This window comes from Eumetopias jubatus, unplaced genomic scaffold (assembly GCF_037043125.1).
Source record: "Eumetopias jubatus isolate StellerSeaLion01/CBP00866 unplaced genomic scaffold, mEumJub1_p1.0 scaffold_3, whole genome shotgun sequence".
Classification (NCBI taxonomy): domain Eukaryota; kingdom Metazoa; phylum Chordata; class Mammalia; order Carnivora; family Otariidae; genus Eumetopias; species Eumetopias jubatus.
This window is the reverse complement of record NW_028274809.1, coordinates 193,829,395-193,854,258: the sequence shown is the minus strand read 5'-3', so window position 1 is coordinate 193,854,258 and position 24,864 is coordinate 193,829,395. Positions and strand designations below refer to the sequence as shown.

General features: G+C 50.1%; 1 protein-coding gene across 1 annotated transcript in view; it reads right to left on the bottom strand.

Moving 5' to 3' along the window:
• The window catches only part of CUL4A (cullin 4A), a 42,526-nt gene extending 17,692 nt beyond the window's left edge, over positions 1-24,834 (bottom strand). The window contains exons 1-10 of the mRNA XM_028087308.2: positions 24,626-24,834; positions 23,885-24,000; positions 15,468-15,571; positions 10,759-10,828; positions 9,534-9,607; positions 6,785-6,947; positions 6,329-6,418; positions 5,084-5,166; positions 1,891-1,958; positions 572-690 (exon numbers count right to left, since the gene is read on the bottom strand). Coding sequence (XP_027943109.1) covers positions 572-690; positions 1,891-1,958; positions 5,084-5,166; positions 6,329-6,418; positions 6,785-6,947; positions 9,534-9,607; positions 10,759-10,828; positions 15,468-15,571; positions 23,885-24,000; positions 24,626-24,800 — 1,062 coding nt within the window. The 5' untranslated portion in view covers positions 24,801-24,834. The remainder of the gene's footprint in view (positions 1-571; positions 691-1,890; positions 1,959-5,083; positions 5,167-6,328; positions 6,419-6,784; positions 6,948-9,533; positions 9,608-10,758; positions 10,829-15,467; positions 15,572-23,884; positions 24,001-24,625) is intronic.
• Positions 24,835-24,864: the final 30 nt, after the last annotated feature.

Sequence of the window (24,864 nt, the reverse complement as noted above, 5' to 3'; positions counted from 1 at the left end):
TTTCTCCCTCCCGCGCCCCCACCCCCCAGTGTGTACTGTTCTCTGGACTTATCACTGGGGGCAGCCTTGTGCACCCATCACCGTGGTCGGGCGCTGAGCACTCTAGCACAAGAGCTCTCCTGCTGCCTTCCCATAACCACAGGCCAACGTGCCAAGAAACAACAAAGTATTGTGAAAGTAATAGTCCTGGATGGCTAAGAAATGAAGCAGCATACACAGTACATGGATATTCCAAAATGTGTAACAATTCTCATGAGCAAAGGCATGGATGTTTAAAAAGCAGATTCACAAAATGGCAACTCTTTGCAAATCGTGGTTGGAACTGGAACTGGAGCCCAGGCAGCTGATGAATGGCAGACTTTCATCACACCTGGTTGTAGGCGGTGCTCACACTGTTGGTGTTATCTTTAAAAAAAAGGTTTGCACCAGCCATCTAGAAGGAAATGCGAGACTGCTATCCACCCAAGCACCTGCCACAAGAAAACCAGGGTGTCTCCAGACTGTCCTCCTCTGCCAGGCACCGCACACCCCACAAGGCATGGTCATCGCCCGCCGAGACGGCCCCACACACCTTGATGTAGTCACTCCAGTGCTGCAGCAGGATCTGCTGCCCGCCCTTCACACGGCTGAACAGCTGGTACATCTGAGTGAGGTCGGGCACTCTGTTCTCATCAAGCAGGTGGTCCAGCCCTGACACCGCACAGCAAACGTTAAGCACATCACGTTAGCGAGTCGGCGTGGTGTGCACCACGCAACACCTACTATGTAAGTTAAAAATGCAGGGACTGCTGCTTATTTCTACGTGGGAAGTAGGTCTCCAGAATCTGAGAAGACCCTGTCAGGCAGGGTCATCTTCTGAGCACGCGGGCAGGTGTGCTCCTTAATCCCTCGGGTCATGGAAGCCCTGGCCTCACTCACAGCGGCCTGGCCCGCGCTCCCCGATCGCCCCCGGCGCCTCACGGCCCCATGTTACCTCTGATTGAGTCTGTCGCTCAGCGGATCTGTCACAGGGGGAGTTACCAGGTCTCATCTTTCAGCTGATTATTTTTCTTTTAATTTCTAATTTATGTTTGTAATTCTGGGTCTTCCCATGATTAAGCTTTAAGGTCACTACTATCTTGAAATAGATCCCGTAGCTCCAACCTGACTTTTAAATGGTAACATTAAATACCTGAGAGCTATAAAAAGTAACGCCAAGTACAAACGTGTTATAAGAGGTGAGACTGGGCTCACTCTAATGTCCAGGGAAGGAAGCACACCTTGAAGGGCAGGAATTAACAAGGAGAGCAGACTGAACGAATCAAACAGCAGGTGCACGGTGGCTCCTGGAATCACTCCTCCCCAGCGCCTGAAGAGCGACATGAGGGATGTAGCGTGGAAGAGAACACTGCTCAGTCAGCAATGTCACGTGCTCGCTCTTCCAGGAGACTCAGGATGGGAAAGTGCACTCTGGCTTATCTCCCCAGCCACCGGGAGGTTCAGCTGGCGTTCAGCTGAGTGGAGGACGTGGGGAGGAAGCCCTGAGACAATCTAAGGGCCTGTCCAAGCAGCCTACACCCGTGGCATTCTGCGTGTGGGCCAGCACCGGGGAGCACCAATCCAGCGATGGAGGACAAGCGCCGCACAAGGACCCAGCCGCAAAAGCTGTGGCTGGGTCTCTCCGCAGCTTTGGTCATGAGCGCATTCCATGGGATTTCTACCAGAGGCTGTTCACTATTTCTCTGAACTCATTTTCCCCAAGGGCTAACATGTTTGTTATTCCTAATGATTTTTAGTGATTGTCATATTACAATAAAAAATGTCCTTTACGTCGTCATGTGCGATGTCTCACTTGATTTCTTAATAAATTAAGGACCGTCATTCGGTCTGACACAAGTTAGGAAAACCTACCTTTGTGCAGAATTGCTGTTAAATGTTCTCCTAAGAGCTGCTTCTCCACACAAGCAATCAGTGGCTTCCTACATGAGACAAAGATGAAAAGTCAGAGATGAAGTAGAAGGAGAGAGACTGGTCAGCTGTGAAGAAGCGGACTTTACGGTCACAGACATCACGTGGAGACAATCAGAGACAGACGGACACCACAAGAGCCATTCCCTCTGACCACGAACAATCTCCCTGCTGTCCGAGCAGACGCTGAAGTCTATCTACTGAATAACATAAAGGGACTGGGGGTCCAGGGAGAGGGGGACACCAGCACACACCGCACCCTCAGCTTGGCCGGTGGTTTTTGAAAGGAGACTTTGCCCTTTGAGTGCGAGGCACCCTAGCCTCCCCGTCTTCCACTGCTCAGCCTGCTCCGCTCCAGCCCCATCACCTTCCACTTGGGATGGGCGTGTCCCCTCCCGTGACCACTTATCAAAAATCCTACTTATCAAGGCTCTGATGTGAGGCTCACGCTGCAGGAGTGTTGAGCAGAACAGAATGAGAAACTGGAACATCCGTAAATGTGGCTGCCACACTCACAGGGACACGCGAAACTACTCTTCCGGGGTGTATCATCCACAATTCCTGGAACAACTGAATTTACTTTCAGTTGTTATTCAAAGGTCACAACATGTGCTTTAGTCCCAGGATTATTAATTTTGGGCATCTTCCTGAGCCTTTGCTTCATAAAGAACTTTTCAACAGAGTATCTTAAACCTCAAGGTGACTCTAGAGAGAGGTGCAGCAGACGTTGTCTCCAACCCCCAGCCCCCACTCCCCAAAAGGTCAGAGGTCAGAGACTGGGCCGACTGAGGAGCAGGGTGAGGGGGCGAGGGGCCAGCCAGCACCTTCCCAGTCTGCCTCCAAGAGGGAGAGCAGGGCCATGGGATTTGGGGGTGGAGGTCAAAGGTCAGAGGCGGACAGCAGGGCCAGCGGTACACCTGCTCTTGCCCTGAACGGCGTCACCCCCGCGCATCAGCGGCCAACGGGTGGTCTCTACCCGTAGACTACGACGAATACAGCCGCTATGAAAACCTGCATACAAGTTTAGTGTGAATGTACGTTTTTATCTACATATTTAGTAGGAGAACCAGTGCATCGGAAAACCCTGTAACTCCGGACAGCACTTTGAGGAGCTACCGAACTGTCTCCCCAGCAGCTGCCCGGTTTACATTCCTGTCGGCGGGGCACGAGGGTTCCCTTCTCCACATCCTCGCCGAGGCTCTGCCTGCCTTTTAAATTTTAATCAAAAAGCCATTCTGGTGGGTGTGAAGTGGGACTGGGCGTTGTGGTTTTGATCTGCATTTCCCTGATGACTAATGATGCTGAGCAACTTTTCCTGTCTTCACAGAATCTCTGCTTCTAGGCAACCTATGGCCTAGACTGCGGTTCTAGAAACCCAATCGTGGTCTTCATCCCAATGGTTCCGTGTGACGCCTACCGTAGTGCGGGTGCCGGGACAGGTCCCGAGCTAAGGGCAGACACTACAGACGCCTCGTGACCAGAGGTACAGTCCTGGGAAACTCACTGCCTGAGCACCCAGGTGCCCAAAGACTGACCTCATAATCCATGGTGACAACTCACTGATTTTGCAGTATGAGAATTCCTGCCAACCAACGGGAGAGCGGCTCCTTCCTGCACTGAGGGGCGAGAGTCCTGGGGGCACACAGAAGCCGTCCCTGGGGCGAGGCCTGCCAAGTGACCTAGCCATGCTGTCCAGAGTGAGGTAGGTCACACAGTGCAGCAGGAGGCAATGCCCTGGGGCTCTCAAGCATGCTCTTCTGCGTGGCGTCCATCCACGGTGCTCGGACTGAGGGCAGGTAGGGCTGGAAGGGGCACTCTGAGCCCAGCCCTAAGGCTGTTGTGGCTGCTTATTTGTCCTCAGTCTCCCTCTTCCTGAAGACGACTTTTTATTTTGTGGTGGCAGAAGCCACCTCAGTCAGTGCTCCTTAGACCCACCTGTGCCTGAGCCTGGGGGTGAACCACCTAGTACTCCTTTGCTTAAATCATTTACAAATACTCTTTTAAGCGATGCATTTTTTAAAATTGGGGGGGGAGGGGTTTAAAGTAGAGCCTACATACAAGAGTGTTATTAGCATATATAAAAGCGAACAGGAGCACCATGCCCAGTGCCTCTGGGTCATAAAGGAGAAGGTTCCAGCAGCGCCGGTACCCTGCCTTTCCTTCGACCTGAGCCCGTGCGGGCAGCTCCCTTGCTCTGCTACAGGATCTACCCTACATAGAGCTCCCTAATCAGTACACCAGCTAGCTCGGCCTGTTCTCGAACTTTGTGCTACATGGAAAATATCACTAATAAAAAAAAAAAAAATGTAGCAGGTACTCAACCAACACTTTTATCCACCCTTGACTTGACCCACTGGCGCGACCTGATACCATTTGTCATTTCCTCTCCTACTCCTTGCACCTCCCTGCTGCCAGCCTCCAGCCCGCGGCCCCTCACGCTCCGCAGCTGGAGCTCTGTGTCCCCGCAGCACCCCGAACAAGGCCATCCTGGCTTTGGCACGACTGTCACTCTCTGCAGATCCTGGGCTCCCCGCAGGCCCCTCAAATGTCTAAAGGCATCTTCCCTCTCCTGACCCTCTATTTCCTGTATTCTCAAAGCGCCCTAACTCTGCCCCTTTCTCTCATCCCGCCTGCTCCTGGCGAGTCACAAGTTTTGCACGTTTTACCTTCAGTCTCTGTTCTAACCCCTTTCTGCTCTTGCCTCTCCTCACTTGAATAAGGTTATGTGCACAGTGAGAAGCAGACACTCACACAATTTTTCCCCAGCTACTTTTCAACCTCAGGTAGAGAAAAAAAAAAATTGGATGAAAAGAGAAAATAATGTGACTTAGTACCATAAGAAGTACAGCTATCTTACATGTCTAACTAAAAGTTTATAATCCAAATTTTCCAATATTCAACGACACCCCATGGATTTAACAGAATCCCTGTCTCTAAACTCAAACATGCCAAGCCTCTCAGCCTGAGGTGCTCCGTTTGGACCCTAGCTCACGACACAGCACTTGTCACTCACAAGTACTCAATGATCACAAATAATATAAGCAACAAAAATACTCTCAGGTAGTACTGAATGCCAGCCAGGAAAAGGGTTCACTGTGCTCAAATTGCAAGAACCAAGTAAATGAATAGTACTTACTGTGTGCTGTGGTCTAAATACGTGATTACTCGGTCTCCTTCTTCCTCTAAACGCTTACTTACATGGTTAAGATATTCTGGAACCTTCCAAACACAACATTTAAACATGTCAGTAACAAAGATTCTTTTCTCTTTTTTTTTAGGTAACAAAGATTCTTGGTGTTACGTAAGAAACTGAAACGTTCTCGTCCTTATAAAAATTAAAAAAAGGAAAGCAGAATATATATTCAAGTCAAATATTAACTCAGATGAGTGGGGGGAGTGAAAGTGGCCAAAGGGAAGCGTACTGGGGGTTAGGCGGATACACAGAAGAAACTTCCCTTAAACTCGGTTCTGGAGAGCAAACTGGATGTCTAGAAGGAGGGACGGGACAGCACGTCACTTGCTGTGCCCTGCTCATCATGAAGCTCAGGGGCAATGCCACGGGTCCCTCCTACACTGAGGCCCTGTGGGCAGGTGAGCAGCAGCCGGGTCAGAGGGTGCAGGCCTAACGCACCCCCTGGCCCACAGACAGCAGGGTCAGCAAAAGCTAATCAGAATACTGCGTGTTCGAGGACGCCAAACAGCCCGGCTGCAGATCTCAAAACGCACTTCACGCTTCCAGGGGTAAAGGGCATTCCTGCTGTCACCTGACGGCACAGGAAAGTCCCCATGACACGGGTCTTTGGCGTTCTGACCTCGTGGTGGAGCAGGGCTGGGTATGGGGCATGAAACTCCCTCTCCAAAACCAGGATGAAGAACCAACAGTCGGTCCATCCTGTGCAATGATGAGTGACATTTGGGGGAGGGTCCAGGGGAGCTTCCTTCAGGCCCTGCTCTCATACTTTTGAAAGTGGCTACCAAGATTTGGGGTTCATATCACTACTTTATGTTTTTTCCTGTGGTTTTCTGGATAACTTCTTTTAATGTCTCACACAAAGGGAGGATTTGGGGTGTGTTTGACCTATCTTTCTTCTTTCAGATTTACCTTTGATCCTCTTGCTTCAACTTGAGTTACTTTATTACACATTTCAGAAGCTACCTTACTGCCTTTTTTACTTAGGTTGAGGGGGGACAGAAATAAAAAGTTTCTAAGTTAAAAAAAATTAAATTTTTACTGTAATAAGAATGAAGCTCGTCCCTGAGAATTTCAGCTAGACTGTGTCTTTCAGAAGACTTCTAATAAAATGTTTACATGGAAAGACAACTTTCTAGAAATTACACTTAAGATGCACATCTACAAAAAGAAAGAAATTCTTTGTCTCACCTCTCTTTCTTGCATTAATCTCTGGCCTTCTGCAGCATATAAACAATTAGTTTCTTCCAAAAATTTCAGTTCAAATGAATCTTTATATACCTAAAAAATGAACAAAGTTACCGACCACTTACAGTAAAGAAACCTACCTTAGCAAGTGCTGACATACCCAAGACTTGCAAGGAGCCCAGCTGCAGGGGGCGGCCCCGAGGCTCAGGGAGCCCGGCAGCCCAGGCCGCCCGACACGCTCTCTGCTCTGTGAGGGCCGCAGGCCCTTGTCCTTGCCCTGGAGGGCCGGGTCCGTGTCTTAAGGGCTCTCTCCTCTGTGGCCTGCTCTGTACGGCTAGCCTGAGAGTCACTCCCCTCGCACATATTCAACACCATGTTTGTGGGATTTTGTATTTTGCACTGAAACCCTGCTTTACATCCACTTGTTTCAGTGTAAGCAGCTGGGCAGGGAGGCCTTACCTGAAGGTCAGACAGCATACTCAGCAGACTTCTCAACAAACTGCGATCCACTGCCTCACCATTTCTCTCTCGTTCAATTAACAGCAGAATTCCATCAATACTTTTACTCTGAACCATTTTATCACTGATGATATGGTTTCTAAAAAGTTCCAATCCCATATCCCTGTACAAACAGGAAAAACAAAACTCTATTTCAGTTCCACTTTTCAGAAGTTCTAGGTAAAGCTACAAGCTACACTGGGACTCTCATCCCAAAACTGTTGATCTGCTAACTCTCTAAATCCACGTGTCAAGTATGCCTTTGTTGTATTTTCTGTTTCTGGCCAGTCTAGTGTGCTTTGTATTTGCTTCCTCAAGGCTGCTTCCTGGGGCAGGCTGGGCTTGTCACTGAAAAGTACGTGGATCTTGCCAACACTGCGGCTCACATCCTTCTTCTTGGGGCGGGATTTAGGAATCTCCATCGCCCCAGCCCCTGTCCTTCCTTCCCTTTTCCATCTCTGGTCCCTCTCCAGAGCATGTCATCCAACTCTTCCTCCCCTGGCACCGGGGCCTCTCCTCCATCCGGTCCTCTCCACTGGTGAATGGAATGTACAATGTGACTCTAAGAGTCCATCATCCTCCCTCGGCTTGTCGCCTGGGGAACCCCAGCTCGGTCATTGTGCACAGAAACCCTGGGATACCAGGCTCTGTGCTCTGTGCAAACACCTCCATGGGTCCCTTATGTGCCAAGTACTGAGGAGGCAGACAAAACTGAGCTCCTGGACCCGGTCAGGTCTCCTCAACGGGCAGCTGGGGCGGTGGTGGTGAGCAGGAGCAGTGGTGAGCCATGCCTGTGGCAGCAAGCAGTGTGCAGAGGGGCACGGGTTCTGGAGAGCCCCATCTGTGGTGAACCTTCTCCTACAGCACACACCACAGGAGGCCTTTCGTGTTCCCTGGAGGAGCCGCAGGCCTGGGTGTTCTGCGCTCGTCCAAGACGCAGCAGTCGGGTGCAGGGGTCAGCCATGCAGCTCAAGCCGACCACCTGGGTCAGAGTCCTGGCCCCACCCCTGGCTCACAGTGCCTCTGGGTCCCTGCCTGTCCTTCCTTAACTGTAAATGGGATCACACATTCAGTCTTCCGCCTGTAAAGCCCTTCCACACCGGGCCAGGCAGGTGGCCCGTGTGGGGCTTAGGAAGCGCTCACTGTCGGCTCTCACCCACCTGCTCTGCTGCGAGCCGCTGCTTTAATCTCAATCCCGTCGCTCCCCACCGTCAGTGATCAGGGTGCCCTGTGGGCTTCATGTCCCTGCCTCCCCCACAATCAGCTCGCCCTGGGCAGTTACCGTTTCCACATAGGCTTCCTTTTCTCTATTACCACCTCTTTCTGCCTCAACTACCTCAGCACTCCTGCTCATTCTGCAAAGCTCAGGCCTAGGATGAGGCTCACCCTCCCGCCATGTCCTGCCTGGGGCGTTTCTTGTAGACCTGCAGTGAGGCTGGTTCTACCAGACGTGGCTTTCCCACCTGCTGCCGCGGCCTGAGGCCAGTACTGTCGATGCTGTAAGTGATGTTTATAGTTTCTGTGACATGGTTACGCTATGAACCATGTTTATGAACTAACAGTTCAGATTAGGCAGCCCAACAACCTGGGAACAGCAAATCATGGGAAGTCTCTGCCTCAGTTTCTCCGTCTACAAAACGGAGAAAACAGTAACCCCTCTAGAGCCGTACTGCAGACTCGGTAAGCTGGCAGGTGCCAGGCCTCTTACAACAGAGCCTGGCACAGACTAGCAGCCATGCCATTCACGTCGTCCTCAGTACAACATCCTTATCGTTTCTCTGGACAAAGGCCACCCTCTTCGTGCGGGGCCAGCAGACTGCAGATGCGTGTGGGTGTCTAGCAGGATGGGTACGGGAGCAGCGGCTGGAGAGGGAAGGGGGAGGAAGGGGAGACTTTCAAGGAGTGTCCAGAGCTGTACAGATGTCAGGTAATAGAAAGTAAGCATCCATGGGATCTGGGAACCAGGGGTCACCAACACCTCAGGAAGAGCAGTTCTAGCCTCAGGTCAGAGGGAACAGATGCTAAGGAAACTGCAAAAGCAAGCCGCTTTTCAGAGAACCTGGGTCTAAAGGGAGCGGGAGAAGAGCCCGCGGATGACACGACGGACAAGTCCAATCAGGTCACAGGCAGGGCTTGTGGAAGCAGCAGCGGGCGCCTCGGGCACAGGCAGCGAGGCGAAGGGCGTCCGCGCAGGGTGCGGAAGTGGGTGACAGAGGGGGGAGCTCCTAATTCACACCATCCCCGCAAGCTGCTGCACGGTAGACGGGCCGACTGAAAGCAGGTCTCCGTGTGCGTGGTTGGTTGGTGGGATGGGGAGGCGTGGGGGGGGGCTTCAGGGCCCTGGGTCATGACCCCTCACCAGCCCCAGTCGTGCTCAGAGCTTCACCAGACCACTGGCTGGACCAGCTGCTGGACGGTCCCGGAGGGCCTCAGCCTCTCCCTCCCTCCCGTCGGCTCCAGACGGCCCTGGTGCGCAGAGCCCGGTGACAGAAACGGGCCTCCCCACAGAGCCACCTCGCTGACCTACCACCCTCACGGCGGCACTCCAGCTGTGCAGTGTACCAGAAGGGGCTCCCCTGGGTGCAGCCGGCCCCAGCTCTGGCCCTAAGACTGAGGTCCACCTGGGTCTGGACGTGTGCACTCGAGATCCCGGCTGACACAAAGGACCAAACGGTAGCAGCAGACACAGCTCGCCGACTCGGGCACTCACCAGATAGAAGGAAGCATGGAATTCTGAAGGACGTAAGTGCGATCCAAAAACAGGAAAATACTTCTGATCATGATCTGGCAATTAGAAAAGCATTTATTTACATAACTTGCTAACTAAATATCCAAGATTAGGCCTTCTGAACCACAACTACGGTAAGTGTCTCAAATCTAAGAATAATTGTTTCTTGATGATGTTCCCCAAGACCCTCATGATTGATTTTCACCTCTTTTATCCAGAAAATCTGATTATAAGGATTTTAAACCATTTAATCTAAAGGATACCTTTGAAATCTGGTCATCTCTTGACTAATGTGGTAAATCTCATGGGCCTAAAGAGACGCTTTTAAGCTTTTTAAATAATTAGTCCTCATTATGTTGGCACAAGGCTGTTGGCCACGTGTTTGACTCTCCTTTGTAAGCAGAGCATGGAGGGCACAGAATCATCAGCCACCCTGTGATTCTCTTATCACGGAAGCTACTGGACTTGTGAGCAAAGCCTTCCTAACAGACGCTCATCGATTCTGACCATCTACCAGGTTCCTGGGCCGGAAAAGAGGCTCATTCATTGTCTCGTTTACCTCATTTAGGAAACAAAAGAATTCCACCCACTTAGCAAAGCTACTCATACCATGATTTCACTTACAACCAGGCCACATGAAGAACTCATATACATAAAATCAAATTAGAATCAACCCATGTGCAAAGTCTAAGACTTTGTCCAGTTACGGTAAAAACCTAGAAGTCAGGCTCGATTGTCAGGCACAAACTAGGATCAAGGGATCAAGGAAGACTTTATAGAGACCCATTCAGGAATCATGAGATGTCAGGTTGGTGTGAAGATCGTTAGCAGCCAGCTCCAATCCAGAAAAGCAGCATTCACACCCTGCTTTGCTCTGCTCTGTTGTTCAACTACGTTGAGCTGGATGGAAGCATTTGATCCTAAACAGAACTTCCCTATCTCAGCCCACGGTCTGGCCCATGCCATCTTTAGGTGGGTAAGGGAAGGTGGATGAGGCCATGCTTTGATTAAAAAGAAAAAAAGACAGCTGGATTAAAAGGGGCACATCCTCCCCGCTACGCCATCTCCCTTCTGTCTGGCTACACCAGAGGTGAACAGGTCCAAGAGGGCGTGTGCAGGGGAGACCAGATAGCAGAGCAGTGGCGATGGAGGTGCCGGAACAGCACATGTACCTAAAAACCAGGGTTAACAGAGTCAGTACGCTTACCATTTGTCTGCAATGATCTTGCCAGCATGTGTTAATCTTCTTTAAAAATAAAACACTATCTAGTGAGTCTGTGCAGATCTGCTAAGGAAAACATGACAAATGCCGGCCAGTTTAGTTATTGTAATTTTAACCCCTTCACTGCCACTCGACACAGAACACTGCCCATCACTCGGCTGTCAGAGGACCAGAGACGTGGGTTTTCTCCATCACTGCATCTCACCCCGCATTCGTGATAAATGCACCTGCACACCCCTGCCTTTCCCGAGTCCCTTGAGGAGCCCTGCTGGCTGAACTAAGGCCCAGGTCACAGGCTTCTGGGTGGCTGGACCTAGGGTCCTCTCCCACAGAGGACGAGGGGCCAATTGTGAGCCAGGCTGTCCTGGTGGTGGGGAAGCAGGCTGACTGTTCATAGCACCAGGAGACTGGCAGCTACAGGGAGGTGGCTGAAGTCTAACTTTAACTCATGGCTTCAGTGAGAACTGACGTGAAATCCCATTCATGCACCAAATTAGGAATGCTTTCAGCTTGATAATTAGAATATGTTTTTTAAGGCTCAAAATACTGCTTATAGGAAAAAGAAACCCCATTATGGGCTCTCAGAGCAAACCACAGCCAAATGCCTGGAGCACGGCCATCACAGGTGTGTGCAAAGTCACGGTCCTAAATGTCTGCCCGCTGCCTCGTGGCTTACAAAGCACCTTTCACACGTGTGCTCAGTCAATCTCCTCAGCCGCGTGCAGACGGCGCTCCATCTGTGCAGATCAACAAAGCAGCTGCTCAGGTGGAAAGACCTGCGTCTCCTAGACTTCCGTCCCTCTGGTTCTAGCTCTAGGACACTGGACCAGCGACGAGCTTCCCTCGGCCGTTTCCTCAGAACGGGTGTGAGGTTAGAGGTAAAATCCACAGCACACAGAGGAAAAGCCCACGGCCGGCGTGTGATGTGTAAAAGCAGATAGGCGTCGGAGTCTCCTGTTGGCGGGGAGGTGTGAGGAGGGTGGGATGCAGCCAGGACTTTGGGCAGGAGACAGGTCGAGAGAGCCACGGGCGGCCGACAGGCACATCTGCATCCTGTCACACCAGTGAGGTGAGCTGACCGCAACCACAGTGGTCCTGGCCAGACATCTTACTTTTCTCTTGAGGCTTTGCTAATAAATTAAAAATAGTAAATCCCAGCAAAGACCTACTAGTTCAATGGTTAACACATTATTCTCCAAGAAGTATTTTATAATTGCTCCAACTTATAGCGGCCCTGTGATGGTAGAACCTTATACAAATAGTCTGAAAAAACAAGGACTGAGTCACAATCACATCTAGACAAGTGCCACCGCAGTGGGGACCCAGCAGCCCTGGTACCCGGTGCTGGGCACAAGCCACTCACTGTGTGGCCAACACCCTGGCCAGTCTCCACGGGCTGTCTGCACCAGCTAGGGGCCAAGGTGTCAGTGAGGGCGCCCAGGGTGAGACGCACACCAGCCAATCCGACCGCTGCGGACAGGCTAGGTGCTGTAACTAAGCAAGCAGCACCCTGCCTGGCGCAGGGTCTCCTTGGGAGGGAAGGGCCCTACGTGCAGAGCTCACCAATGAGAGATGCTTCTCCTCAAACAGCTGGGTGAAGTAACTTCTGGCCACTTCTCATAGAAAACAGCATGGAGTGCTCAGCTGGGCCACACAAGGGGGCACACAGGGAGCTCCAGCCCTCCATGAATCAAAACCTAAAGCCTCACGTGAGCACCGCTGGGGAGCTGGTCCAAGGGCTTGCACTTTACCGGTTCCCCACACCGTCCGCTCCTGTCTGGAGAAGGGCCAGACCGAGCTGAAGGTTTAAGTAGCCTACTGAGAGGAGTCAGACAAGTCTTCAGACAGCAAACAAATACCCAGCGGCAACATGCTCATGCACCATGGAAAAAACTACATCTACCTGTGACTGCAAAAATTAAACAAAGAGAAGAAAGAAACCAGAAAGACAGTGCTTACGCCAGAGGAGAAAAGTGATAGGTTCTATCTGTGCCACGTTTTCTAAAGCAGGTTGTCCTGCTGTGAATGCAGCAGCACACATAGCAGGACGTTGGCCGTGGTTCCCAAGAGGTGCTCGTGAACTGAGCCCGGGCGCACGGCACGTCCCTCCTGCTGCATCGTCTGACGCCTGGTTCAGCGCACGTGGCAGTGGCTGAGGTGCGTGGGGACGGCCCTGGCTTGGGGAAAAGGCCTATCACCAACAGCAGGTAACCTATTCTGGAAGGAGCAGGTGAGTGCAGAATTCATCACACACGTGAACCTCCTGGTCTCCCCGAGCACTCTTCCTGCTGGCCTCAACAGAGCATGAGGAGGGGAGCAGTCCTTCGAGCTCAGAAAGCAGCCCCACACGAAAGACAGGAACACCCCAGACACAAGAGAAATCCGAGTACGCTTATCCTGGGCTATTCCTGCCCTGAATGTCTGAGCACCTGCAGCAGCTCTGACGCTGGCCCCTCATCACCCACCCCTCCTGCGAGGCACAACATCTCCTCTGCACAGACTGGCTGCCCTGTCCTCACCACGGAGTCTCAGAAATGCAGACTCTATGCTCCTGCCAGTGCCCCCACCTCGGGGTTTAAGCTCTGTCCGCCGGTTTGTTGCCAGGGCCTGGAACACAGTGGACACTGGCCTCCCTTGCCACGGGTCTCACCCGGCTGGACTCTTGCCCCCCCACCTGCGAGGGCTCACAGACACGCACAGACTGAAGTCCAAAGCCTGCGGAGTACATACACAGATTCAAACCCAAGCCGCAACCCAGAATTACAGCCTCAAACGGCAGCAGTTCTCCCGGGCTCCAGTCATGCCAAACTGCTCTGGGTCTTCACGAGCACCCCCTTCTGATGGCTCCCGCCCTCTGTGGCCGGCTACACCCTACCATCCTGAGGTGACTCTGGCATCACCTCCTCCGGGAAGCTCTGCCCCCGACTCTAACATCTGAGCATCTTAGAATTCCAGGTGCCTCCCGCTCCTAAAGACGTGTAACGTGGCCAAATGTCTTTGTCTTTTGTCTTCATTGAGATACATGCTAATTTTTATGGCCGTGGTCTGTCACAGTGCCGAGGACACGTGGCCACCGTCTCGTACCGTCTGGTGGTGGTCTGGACAGGAAGTGAGGACTTGCTGAATGAGTGACTTCATGGACGTGTCCGTGTGACCACAAGGTAGGGTTAGCCGGCAGGAGGGTGAGTTTATCAAGGAACCAGGACGTGGTCCTGGTTAGATGAGGGCTAGAATGGCAATAGTGCAGCAGCTCTCCCGCACGCGTGCCAGTCTGGGAACGGGAACCTGGGGATCGGCTGGCGGCCTGCAGGAAGCCTGGGCTCTGGTACTCTTCAGACGCCAGCACCCTGACCGTGGCTTCCCGGGCCCGTCACCCAGCCCCCTGGACTGCTGAGCGGCGGCACTGAGGCAGGAGGGCACGTCTGGGACATGGCACACTGGCCGTCTTCCAAAGGCCCGGCAGTGTGGTCACCGGCGTCCCGAGGGGCACAGCTGTGCTTACAGACACCGAGACGAGACAACCAGAGGGGACCCTGCTCACCCACTTCTGCGGGGACCCCCTGCCCTAGGCCGCAGGAGCTTTACGGCCCCGGCGAATCCAGAAGCCGCGACAGCAGGCGGCAGACCTGTGTGGCTGCCTCAAAGGCTTCGACAAGCTCTGAACACTTCCGTTTCTCAAGGTGAGGCCATGGGACGGAAAGGCTCCTTCAGCTAGAAAAGAAGTCAGAAGTGAACAGGCTGCAACTACCGAACCCCACAAGAGAAGAGCAGTCCCAAGCAGGTGCCTGCAACAGGAAGCCCACGCAGGAGGCGCGTGGAAGGCTGAGATCGTGGGAAGGCTGCAGACGCGGGCGGAGGCCAGACTGTAAAGGACTCTGCCGACAGGATCCAAGGAGCTCCGCTTCCCTGACAGAAGCCGGCCCTCGAGAGGGTGCTGGCCAACCCGCCCCCACGTCCTATAGCCTGTAACTCCCTCTCTCGACCTTGGGAGGGCTGGGAACATGAGGGTCACACCACACAACTCTGTCTCAGCAGACCAGGGAGGGGCATTTTCCTTCTGGTTCGGATGAAGCAAATAACCATGTTGCCTAAGAAGAGACCTTGCGGCGAGAAGCCAGGGGCGGCCTCAGGGGCCGAGAGCACCATCCTGCAACGGAGGGAGAGGACCTCTGCACCACCGTGGCGAGCCTGGAAGGCGGCTTCAGGCGAGACCCCAACTGGCTGGCCCCACGCTTTCAGCCAACCAGACCCCGAGCAGAGAACCCACTGAGCCGAGCCGTGACTCCCTACACACGCGGCTGAGCCTACAAACGGGTGCTGGCTTACGTCGCCAAGTCAGTGGGAATTTGACACATCAGAAAAAACAGACAGGTTTTTTCTTTAATAAGATAAAAGGATGGCAGCACAAAATTAAGACTCTTCCAGAACTTTTCCTAAATACTTCAACCAGACCCATTAAGTGGACACTCTATTGTTTTAATAAGATGAGTAATTTAAATGGTAAAAATTCCACTTAAAAAAAAAAAATCTTAGATCACATGAAACAAAAGTTAGGTTTTGGTGTATAAATAAATGCGAATTTTGAAAGCTGTCGTTTTAATATTAAGGATACTCATTAGTTCTTTATCCTATTAATGTTCAGTCTCAAAGGATTTAGGTAATGAACAGAAACTCATGAGCCAGAAAAAGGATATTCTCTAAACTGAAGGATCTGCGCTTGGACATGATCTTCACAGACCTGCCGAAGCTGTTTGTAGAGTGTTGGGGAAACTCTGTGAGAACAGAGATTTTCAACAGCCTGAAAACAAAAGGAACAAGTGAATTATTCACCATGAATAACAAATTAGGTCTTTAAAAAGCCCTGTGTGTACACACAGCTAAAATCACCACCATCACAGAGAGGCACCCCCAACCCGCCTCATACCTACAAATGCACACAGTCAGGGTCCAGTGCAAGGTGATTACTGTCTGAACCCCGGGGTCCAGGCAGGGTTTGGGAGGAATGGTAACAACAGCGGATGTGGAACACGGATTTGACAGCATGCCCACAAGAGCCACGCAGCACAGCCGCACCATGTCTGAGCGTCCACAATGCAGCAACCTCTCAACCTGGCCACACACCACCGCCACCTGGGGACCTCCAAACAAAGCTGGACGCTCCCACTCATTCGTCTGAGGCGGAGGACGCAGGAAAGGTGTGTGATTCTAATGTGCAAGCAGCGTGGGATCACTGCTCCCGACCCTCGGTGACCACCTCCAAACAGGTGGGGGAGCAGCAGGGCAGTTTCTGCCCATGAGGAGCCAAGGAAAAATTGTGATTGCCCAGGAGACACAGGCCATGTTGCGTTGTTTCCTATTTACCTTTTTTCAGGATACATGTATAATTTACTTAAGTTTGTCTTAAGTTAATGAAGAAACAAGTTTTTTGGGCAGAAACATTTTCTTAAAATATTTTTACCCACATCAAAAAAAATATTTGTAGATTCTCACCAGTTCTAATAAAGTTTTTCAAATTTCATGTACAATACCAGCATCTCATTCAATCCAAATGAGATACTAAAAACAATGTCGTTTTTTCTACTGACTAGTTTTGAACCACTTAAAAAAAATATTGGGGACACACTGCATAGAAACTCTTTAGAATCTAAATCTAACTCAAATACTATATTCCTGAGGAAATAAAGATAACTTAAGTTTTTATAAAGCTGTTCATTATCATAATACTTAAAACATTAATAGTCCCCATACTTAATGTTACAAGAATTGCTACATATTAACCTGAGTTAAATAAATACAGTAATCGCTGCTATGAAACACATGCGTGTGTACAAAGGCTAAAGGAGAAGGGGCAAGGATGACATTAAAAAGGACAACTTGTTTTTTAGCAGGTTTGTTATCAGTGTACCACCACCACCATAGGAAAGGTCCTATTTTGTCTTGCTCTAGAAATAAAGGCTCGTCTACATTCTGTGCTGAAATCCCTGATTTCTTTCTTAAACTCTGCAATTCCTTCACTTTGTAGTCCTGTCTTTATAATTCAAAGATCCTTTTCCTTAAGAAACCCAAGATAACCTGATGACAAATGCTTTCACTCCAGTAAGTTAGTCATTAGGGGATCCCAAAAACATAATTATCATGAAATGTTTTTAATGTAATACACAAAGAAAACTATCTTCTTTGGTAAAAATCAAGATAAGCTTAGTATGTTCTTCATAGAACACCATCTCACTGAAGGAACCACTTTGAATGCTCTAACTCCTGAAGCGGAGTCAATGTCCTAAAAACAATCCTTCCCCAGTTGTGACATGCTGTCACTGTTGATTTTAGAACCCTGCTTCTCATCCTATTTGGACATACTGTTTGCCCGAAGCACACAGATTTATTTTGTATTTAAAACTGAGAATTTGGGGGCCTCTTACAACCACCAGGCAAACCCAGAGGAGCCAGGTTTGCTGTGGGTGCTGCCCGTTCTTCGAGTCTTTGCTGAGTCACTGCCGGCGTCTTCATATTACAAGCACCACACAGAGGGGCGGCCCCGCTCTCTCAGGGCCCTGGCCAACTTCTCCGTGTTACGGGAGCTCCACCACATAGAAGCCCCCCGCCCCAAAGTAAGTTTGCGAGCTTTAAGTAGTACTCTGGGACTTAGAAATGCCTTCCCTGTACTATAAAGTACTGAATCTGACCTGCACAGGGAAGGTGCCTTTCACATTCGCCACTCACCACTCCTATTTTCAAGAGTCCTAACAGAGAAGAGGAATTTAACTACTCCAATGATTAGAGGTGGGCAAGCAGCACCTGTGTCAGGATAAAGGCGTTTTCCTTGCTCCCACTTAGCTGGTGGAAACTGCTTGTCTGAACCGCCCACAGCTCGGCTCTCTAATCTAAGTCTGTCAGGCCTCCACACCCAAGCCCTCCAGGCTGTTGTCTGTGTTAGGACAGCCGAGCACAGCAGCATCAAATGCCTGTTTATTTGCAAGGCCAAGCCCTCAGCGCTGAGTGCACTTGTCCCCTGGGGGCGGAATACCCAACATGGTGTTAAAGTGACTGTGGGGTGGGGAGAAAGCACAGCGTCCATGAAATGAGGGTACCTGGTTCTGGAAGATGATGTTTCACGTAAAGGCCTTAAGGGCCAAAGCTAAGATTAGAGAGACAAAAGAGTAAAAGGTGCCATAGTGTGAGAAATCATAAAGAAAAGCAGGCTGGCACCAAGAACTATTTATGTAGATGAAGGGAAAATGAGAACTAACCCTCAGCTCTGGGGAAAATCACACTCCGGGCCAAGCCCTATAAAGAAAGGTGCACTGGCTGGGGCCTACCTCAGAACCCACTTCACAGAGACCGGCACATCGCTCTTCTGACTGACTGACACACACACACACACACACACACACACGCACGCACGCGCGCGCACATGTGCGCGGCTCAGGGTGGAAGGCGGCAGCGTTAGCCCCCCGTTAAGCAACTCAATGGCAGGCCCACTGAAAGGTGATGAGCTCACCACTTGGGAAGAAGGCACCGATGGGGGCTCTACGCCACCAGATTCCTACCCATAAGAAATGAGTAAAGAACGTAAAAATTCAATCAGAACTCAGATCTGAGTGGATAAACTAGGAGAGGGAATGCCATAGAACAAGGGCTTCCAGGAAAACCAGTACCAGTGTGGCCATATTTACCAGCTCTGACTGCACAGCAAACTCCCCGTCCCAGGTGTTAGACGTAAGCCACCTCCAGAAACGACTGACCCTGTTGAGTGCTGACACCACTGATTTATGAAATCCTTTCTTTCTTTTTTAAAAATTTATCTGATACAGAGAGAGTGCGAGCACAAGCAGGGGGAGCAGCAGAGGGAGAGGGAGAAGCAGGCTTCCCACTGAGCAGGGAGCCTGATGTGGGACTCGATCCCAGGACCCTGGGATCATGACGTGAGCTGAAGGCAGAGACGCTTAACGCTCGAGCCACCCAGGCGCCCCTATGAAATCCTTCTTATTAAGCCAAATAGATTTGAGTTTGCAGATTCTCCTGTTTTTGAAGAACTTATGTATTGAGTTCACTGTTAATTTGTTACTTTCTCAAATTGGTCCATCAAATAATGTGTTTATATATGTCTACTAACCAGTCCTTTTCACTCTGTCTCATCCATTTGAGCCATTCTATTAATGCATTCAATACCTAAGTCCACATTTTCCTTCAGTAAATTATCACCAGGCAGGAGAATTTCAGAGACATCAGTTCGACTCGAGACAGCACAGCCTTCCTCAGAACAGCAAGTCCCCCATGATGGCTGTTTCTGGGCATCAAAACTGCCTGAAATCAACATTAGCTCTTCTCTGAAACCCTTCTTGAAAATGCAGTCTTCAGTTTTCTGTTGTTTCATTACGCTGACAAATAGGACTAAAACATATAGACTGGAGACACACAAGATAAACTTTCTTCCGCAGGTAGTAATTACAGGTCTAAACTCAGGTCTTTAAAAACAGACTGAAAAGATCTATGCATTCAAAATATTCTCCTCCCAGCACTGCAGGAGGGAAGTGACTGCGGACGGTGCATGTGTATGTTTGTGAAGACTTTCCCATCACCACACTTTGAACCTCCCTCTTCACTGAACAGAGTGATAGGGAAACAACAGGCAGACTATAGCAGACACACGGGCTTCCAGGTAGGCCTCCTACAGGGTCTATCTGGGTAAGGGATACCCTGATGGGGAGGTAAGAGACCCCACTTTGGGAAAACTAATCAACATCAAAATATCCTGAAAATTTCCTCAAACAAAACAAAACAAAACAAAACAAAACCCAAAATAACTTTCATACTTTGGTAAGAATGGTTACTTTCACATAAGATTCTTTGGCAAAGTATATACCACACCACCTCAGCAAAAACAGACTTTATTTCGAAACAACAGGTCAAATGCACTGCCTACTTTATCACAGATCAGGATAATACAAGCGGTCAATAACTACACAATGACGTCACTTACTATTTCTGTCCCATTTGCTTCCAAAAGATCTGAGCAGCTCATTCCATAGCCCTGTACTTGAACTCCCCGGGGAACATCTCTGTGAGAGGCCAGGAGCCTGCCTGTGCCCACGCCTCTTTGTAAGTCAATCAACTGATCCCCAGCGGGCTCTCTTGCGGTGCCTCCTAGAATGTATAATCCCATTTGGGGGGTAAGCACCTCTAGCCCTCAGGGTCTCAAGACATACACATGGACACCCAGGGCATTTACAGTATCTATGGTGACCATCACGACACATCCTGCTGGGTAAAAGGTACGGCAAGATCATTCTACCAAGAAAAATGATGGGTAATCGATACCAGATAGTCAAATCTCCAGGAAAAGAGAAATAAGCAGCCCTACCTGCAAGGTATAATATTTTATTAAACTAAAAACCTATGAGTTTAGACATTTGACAGGACTCCTACTTCTGGTCAAGATGAAATAAAGAGACTAGGCTACCTTCTGCCTGAATTTACCAAAAACCGAACAAACTATATGAGGGGCACCTGTGTGGCTCAGTCAGTTAAGAGTTCAACTCTTGATTTCAGCTCAGGTCATGACCTCAGGGTTGTGAGATCGAGCCCAGTGTTGGGCTCTGTGCTGGGCGTGGAGTCTGCTTTGCTTAAGATTCTCTCCCTCTCTCTCCCTCCCTCTCCCTTTGCCCCATTCCGCCACCGCCCTGCCCTCTCTCTCAAACAAAACAAAACAAAAATGAAACACCAGCTTTCAAAGCACGGCACACTGGCCTATGACAGACAGTCATCTCTGGGAGGTGGGAAACAAACCCCAACGCTCTGACTTCCTACATCCCTGTTTCCAGGCTGCGGAGCAGGGGCCGTGAGCTGAGGCTTCAGTCTCCAAGACGAAGGCCCAGAGGGAAGAGATCCGGCCAGAGAGGAGCTTGGAGATGAGCGAGGAGACCTCAAGTGTCTCCCTCGAGGATTCAGCAGAGCACTGACCAGGACCTCTGTGTGAGGAAACTGTGAAGTTTAGAGACAACAGTGTCTGGTACCCAGACGGGACCTGGAATAGCACCTCCCTCCACATGCCAGAGTGGAAAATCACAAAATACTAGGCACTGAGTACTCATCCAGGAAGGTTTTGCCCAGCCACGGGGCAATTAGCCTTGGACAAAATACTGCTCTAGTCCTGCCTAGCAAATCTTAGTAGTAAGACTTTAAAAGATCAAACTGCTTCCAAATAATTTAATAGGTCTGCAGTGAAGCTAAGAATATTTATGGAGATACAAAAATAATCACACTAATGAAAATTCACAATGTCTGACAGTCAAAGATTACCCGACATGCAAAAAAGAAGAAAAACACAACCCTTAGTGGGGAGGAAAAGCAGTCAAAAGTGGCCTGGAATTGACACTAAAACAGCTTTTCTAAGTCTATTCTCCGTGTTTAGAAGTTACACAGCGACAGGGAAGGTACAGAAAAGATTCAAACTGAGCACCTGGAGAGAAAACCAGTGCACGAGACAAAAATTTCACCAGATGGCAGTCCTGGCAGATTAGACGTTGCAGAAGATTAGTGACCCTGAAGACACGAGTGACCTGAATAGTTCTATAGCCACTAAAGAAATGTGTAGTTTACGAGCTCCCCACTAAGACAACCGACGTTAACGATTCACTAGGAATTCTCTCAAACATTTAAGGAAAAAATACCAGTTCTATACAAAATATTATAGAAAATGAAAAGGAGGGAATATTTGCAACTCTGAAGCCAAATGCAGACAAATATAGTACAAGAAAACAACAAAGCACTATCTTCTGTGATCACAGATGCAAAAACTAATGAAATATTAGCAAAATAAATCCAACAATATATATAAAAAATACACCACTACCAAGTCAGATTTATCCGATGTCTGCAGGATGGTCTTACCATCTGAAAAGTCAATCAATGCAATAAACTGAAAAAACAAGAGTCGTACGATCATCTCAACAGTCACAGAAGAATTCATCAAAATCCAACAGGTACTTCTGGTAATTTCTCAGCAAACTAGGAAAGGAGCTCCCTCAACCTGACAATGGGTATTTTTGAGAAAACCACACCTAACACCATACTCAATGACAAAAGACTGAAGGCTCTTCCCACAAGGAACAGCCGCCAAACAAGGGCGTCTGCTTTTAACCACTTCTACTCACCATCATTCTGAAGGTTCTGAACAGGGCATGGAGGTAAGAGAAAGAAATAAAAGGCATGCCGATTAGAAAGGAAGATGTGAAACCATCTCTGTTCATAGGCAACATGACTGTCTATGTAGAAAATCTGATGGAATCTACAAAAAGCTACTAGAAGTGAGGTTAGCAAGAGAGCACACTAGAGCGGTACGTAAATAACCCTACTTCTACATACTAGCATAAACCAGAGACTAAAAGTTATACTACCACTTATAACACCACCAAAAATATCAAACGCTTATGAGTAAATTTCACAGAAGATGTACAAGACTTATACACTGGAACTAGAAATAAGTAAAAATCAAAGAAGACTAAACAGAGCTGTGCCTTGTGATCAGTTGGTAGGCATGGTACCATCAAGACATCAACGTTCCTCACACTGATCAAGAATTTGACACAACCCTAATTGACATTTCTGTGGAAAATGGCAGAGTCTAAAATTCATATGGAAATACAGAGGACCACTACACATGCACTCAAGTGGCTAAAATTAAAAAAAAAAAATCTGATAATACCAAGTGTTAGCAAGAACATAGAAAAACTGGAGCTCTCACACACTGCTGGTACGGATAGAAAATGGTATAGCCATTTTGAAAACAGAAAATGTCCTAAAAAGTTAAATACACCCTTCCCTTATGACTCTGAGACTCTACTTCTAGATATTTACCCAAGAGGGATGGAACATGTTTCCACATGAGACTTAGGCGTTAACATTCGTAACAGCTTGATTCATAATAACCCCTAACTGGAAACCCAAATGTCCCTTACCCTGGTGAAAGGTGGCACCCATTCTCCCCAGCAACAAACAAATTACTGTCACACAGTAGGCCTGAGCGAAAGACGCCAGGTACAAACAACTGCAGGATATGGGTTCCACTGATGAGACTCTAGAACCAACAGAAAGGACATCGGTGGTCAGGGGAGAGGAACAGACTTCTATATTTTATTGTGGTGATGGTTGTTTATACCTCAGTATAAAACTTATTGAAGTACATGTTATATGTAAGTTCTACCTTAAAAAGTTGATCAAAAAACATAATAAACTCACACAAAGTTAATGCAAAGAGGGGATGTATGTCCATCAAACTGTCAATAGTGGTCTTCCTTGGATGGTGGGAGTATAGGTGGTTTTAATTTTCCCCTTTGTACTTTTTTGTAATCTCCACAATTTTTATAACAAACACTTTTAGGCAAACAAAAAATTTTTACTTCAAGTCTCTTCATAGAAATTGTGGTATCATATTGTTACCTAAAATATAGGTGATAGACTAGTTAACGAATGCTATTCTTAAAAAATAAGATCAGGAAGAGCCAGTCTGCTGATAAACAGAATATGCAAAGTAATATTCACTTTTGACCATTTATGTTAGAAATGGAACATCTTAATTAAACAAAACAAAATCTGTCTGCATATCTTAACTGCAATAATCACAAAACAAAACGAAGAGCGAAAACCTATGTTAACAAGTAAAACCGTAGTAAGTGTCGTACATGACACAATGTAATTGTAATAGTAATTTGTTGCATCGTTTGGAAAACGATGAGAGTCATGTGGCTACTAGCAATGTATCTTTCTCCTGTAATGAGATAACTTTAAATAAATGTTTCCCGACAGCATGAGCCCGAAAATGAAAATCCCACAACCACCAGAAAACAGAAACACTCAATGACTTGGGGGACAGGCTGTCGCAGGACCCCTACTGCTCTCGCAGGTGGCAAATCTCGTATTTTTAGGACACCCTTCATTATCGAGTCTGAAACAACACCGAGGACCACACCAACCACGTCGGCCTCACCCTCCACCGGAGTCCAGGCACCCAAGCGAGTGAGCGGTACAAGGGACCAGCCCTCCAGTCCCGAGGTTCTGGTCCCAGGGAGAAGGCCCCCAAGGTCCGCCTTCCGCCATGGGGGCGGAGCCTCACCTGGTAGAGCTCTTCCAGGTTGTATCTGATGGAGGTGCTACTTTGTATGGCTTTCACCGCCTCGTGAAGCTTCTGCCAGGTGTCCTGAGTGTAGTTATCGGGCAGCTTGGGTCTGTCTGCGGATCCAGAGAGCATCGGTGAGGAAGAGGAGCCGCGCGAAATCAGACCTGCTTTAAGACACACTCCACAAAGGGCACGTAAAAGGCACACAGGCAAGGAACACAGAAATGAGGTTTTCCCAGACAAGTGTTGTGTTTATCGCCGTCTCGGGTTACAGACTCCGCCGCCGCACCACGGTCGCTGAGTACGCCCAGTACGGAGGGCAGGCAAACGCACGCACAAGCCGGCCCGGCCAGCCGCCCTCGCCGCCGTGCGCGCGGCACCGGCCACCGCAGGGCGGGGACAGCGGGGGGACGGGGACCGCACGGCGAGCTCGGGGCTGCTCCGGCCGCGCCGCCCGCCGCCCCCGGAGGCCCGAGGGCCCCCGCTGCTCCCCGCGGGCCGGCACTTCCGGCGGCCGCTCCCCGCCGCTCCCCGGGACGGGCACTTCCGGCGGCCCGCGAGCCCGGCTCCCGGGAACCCCGCTGCCCCGGACGGGCACTTCCGGCGGCCGCGGAGCCCCCTCCCCGAGACCCCCGCTCCCCGCCGCTCCCCGGGGCCCCGGCTCGCCGCCGCCCCCAGGACGGGCACTTCCGGCGGCGGGGGCGCGGACCCCGCCCCGGCCGCCCGCCCCGCACCCACCTCGGAAATTCTTGATCACTAGTTTCTTGGAGCCGCCGCCGCCGCCGCCGCCGCCGCCGCCGCCGCCGGGCTTGGAGGAGACGGCGGCCGCGGCGAGGGACGCGGGTTTGGTGAGGCCGTTGGTGTGCCCGACGAGCGCCGACAGGGCGCCTTTCCTGGGGGTCTCGTCGGCCATGGCTGCGGCCGGGAAGCAGCGGGCGCCCCGCCCCGTCCCGCCTCCCCGGCCGCGCGGGCGGGCG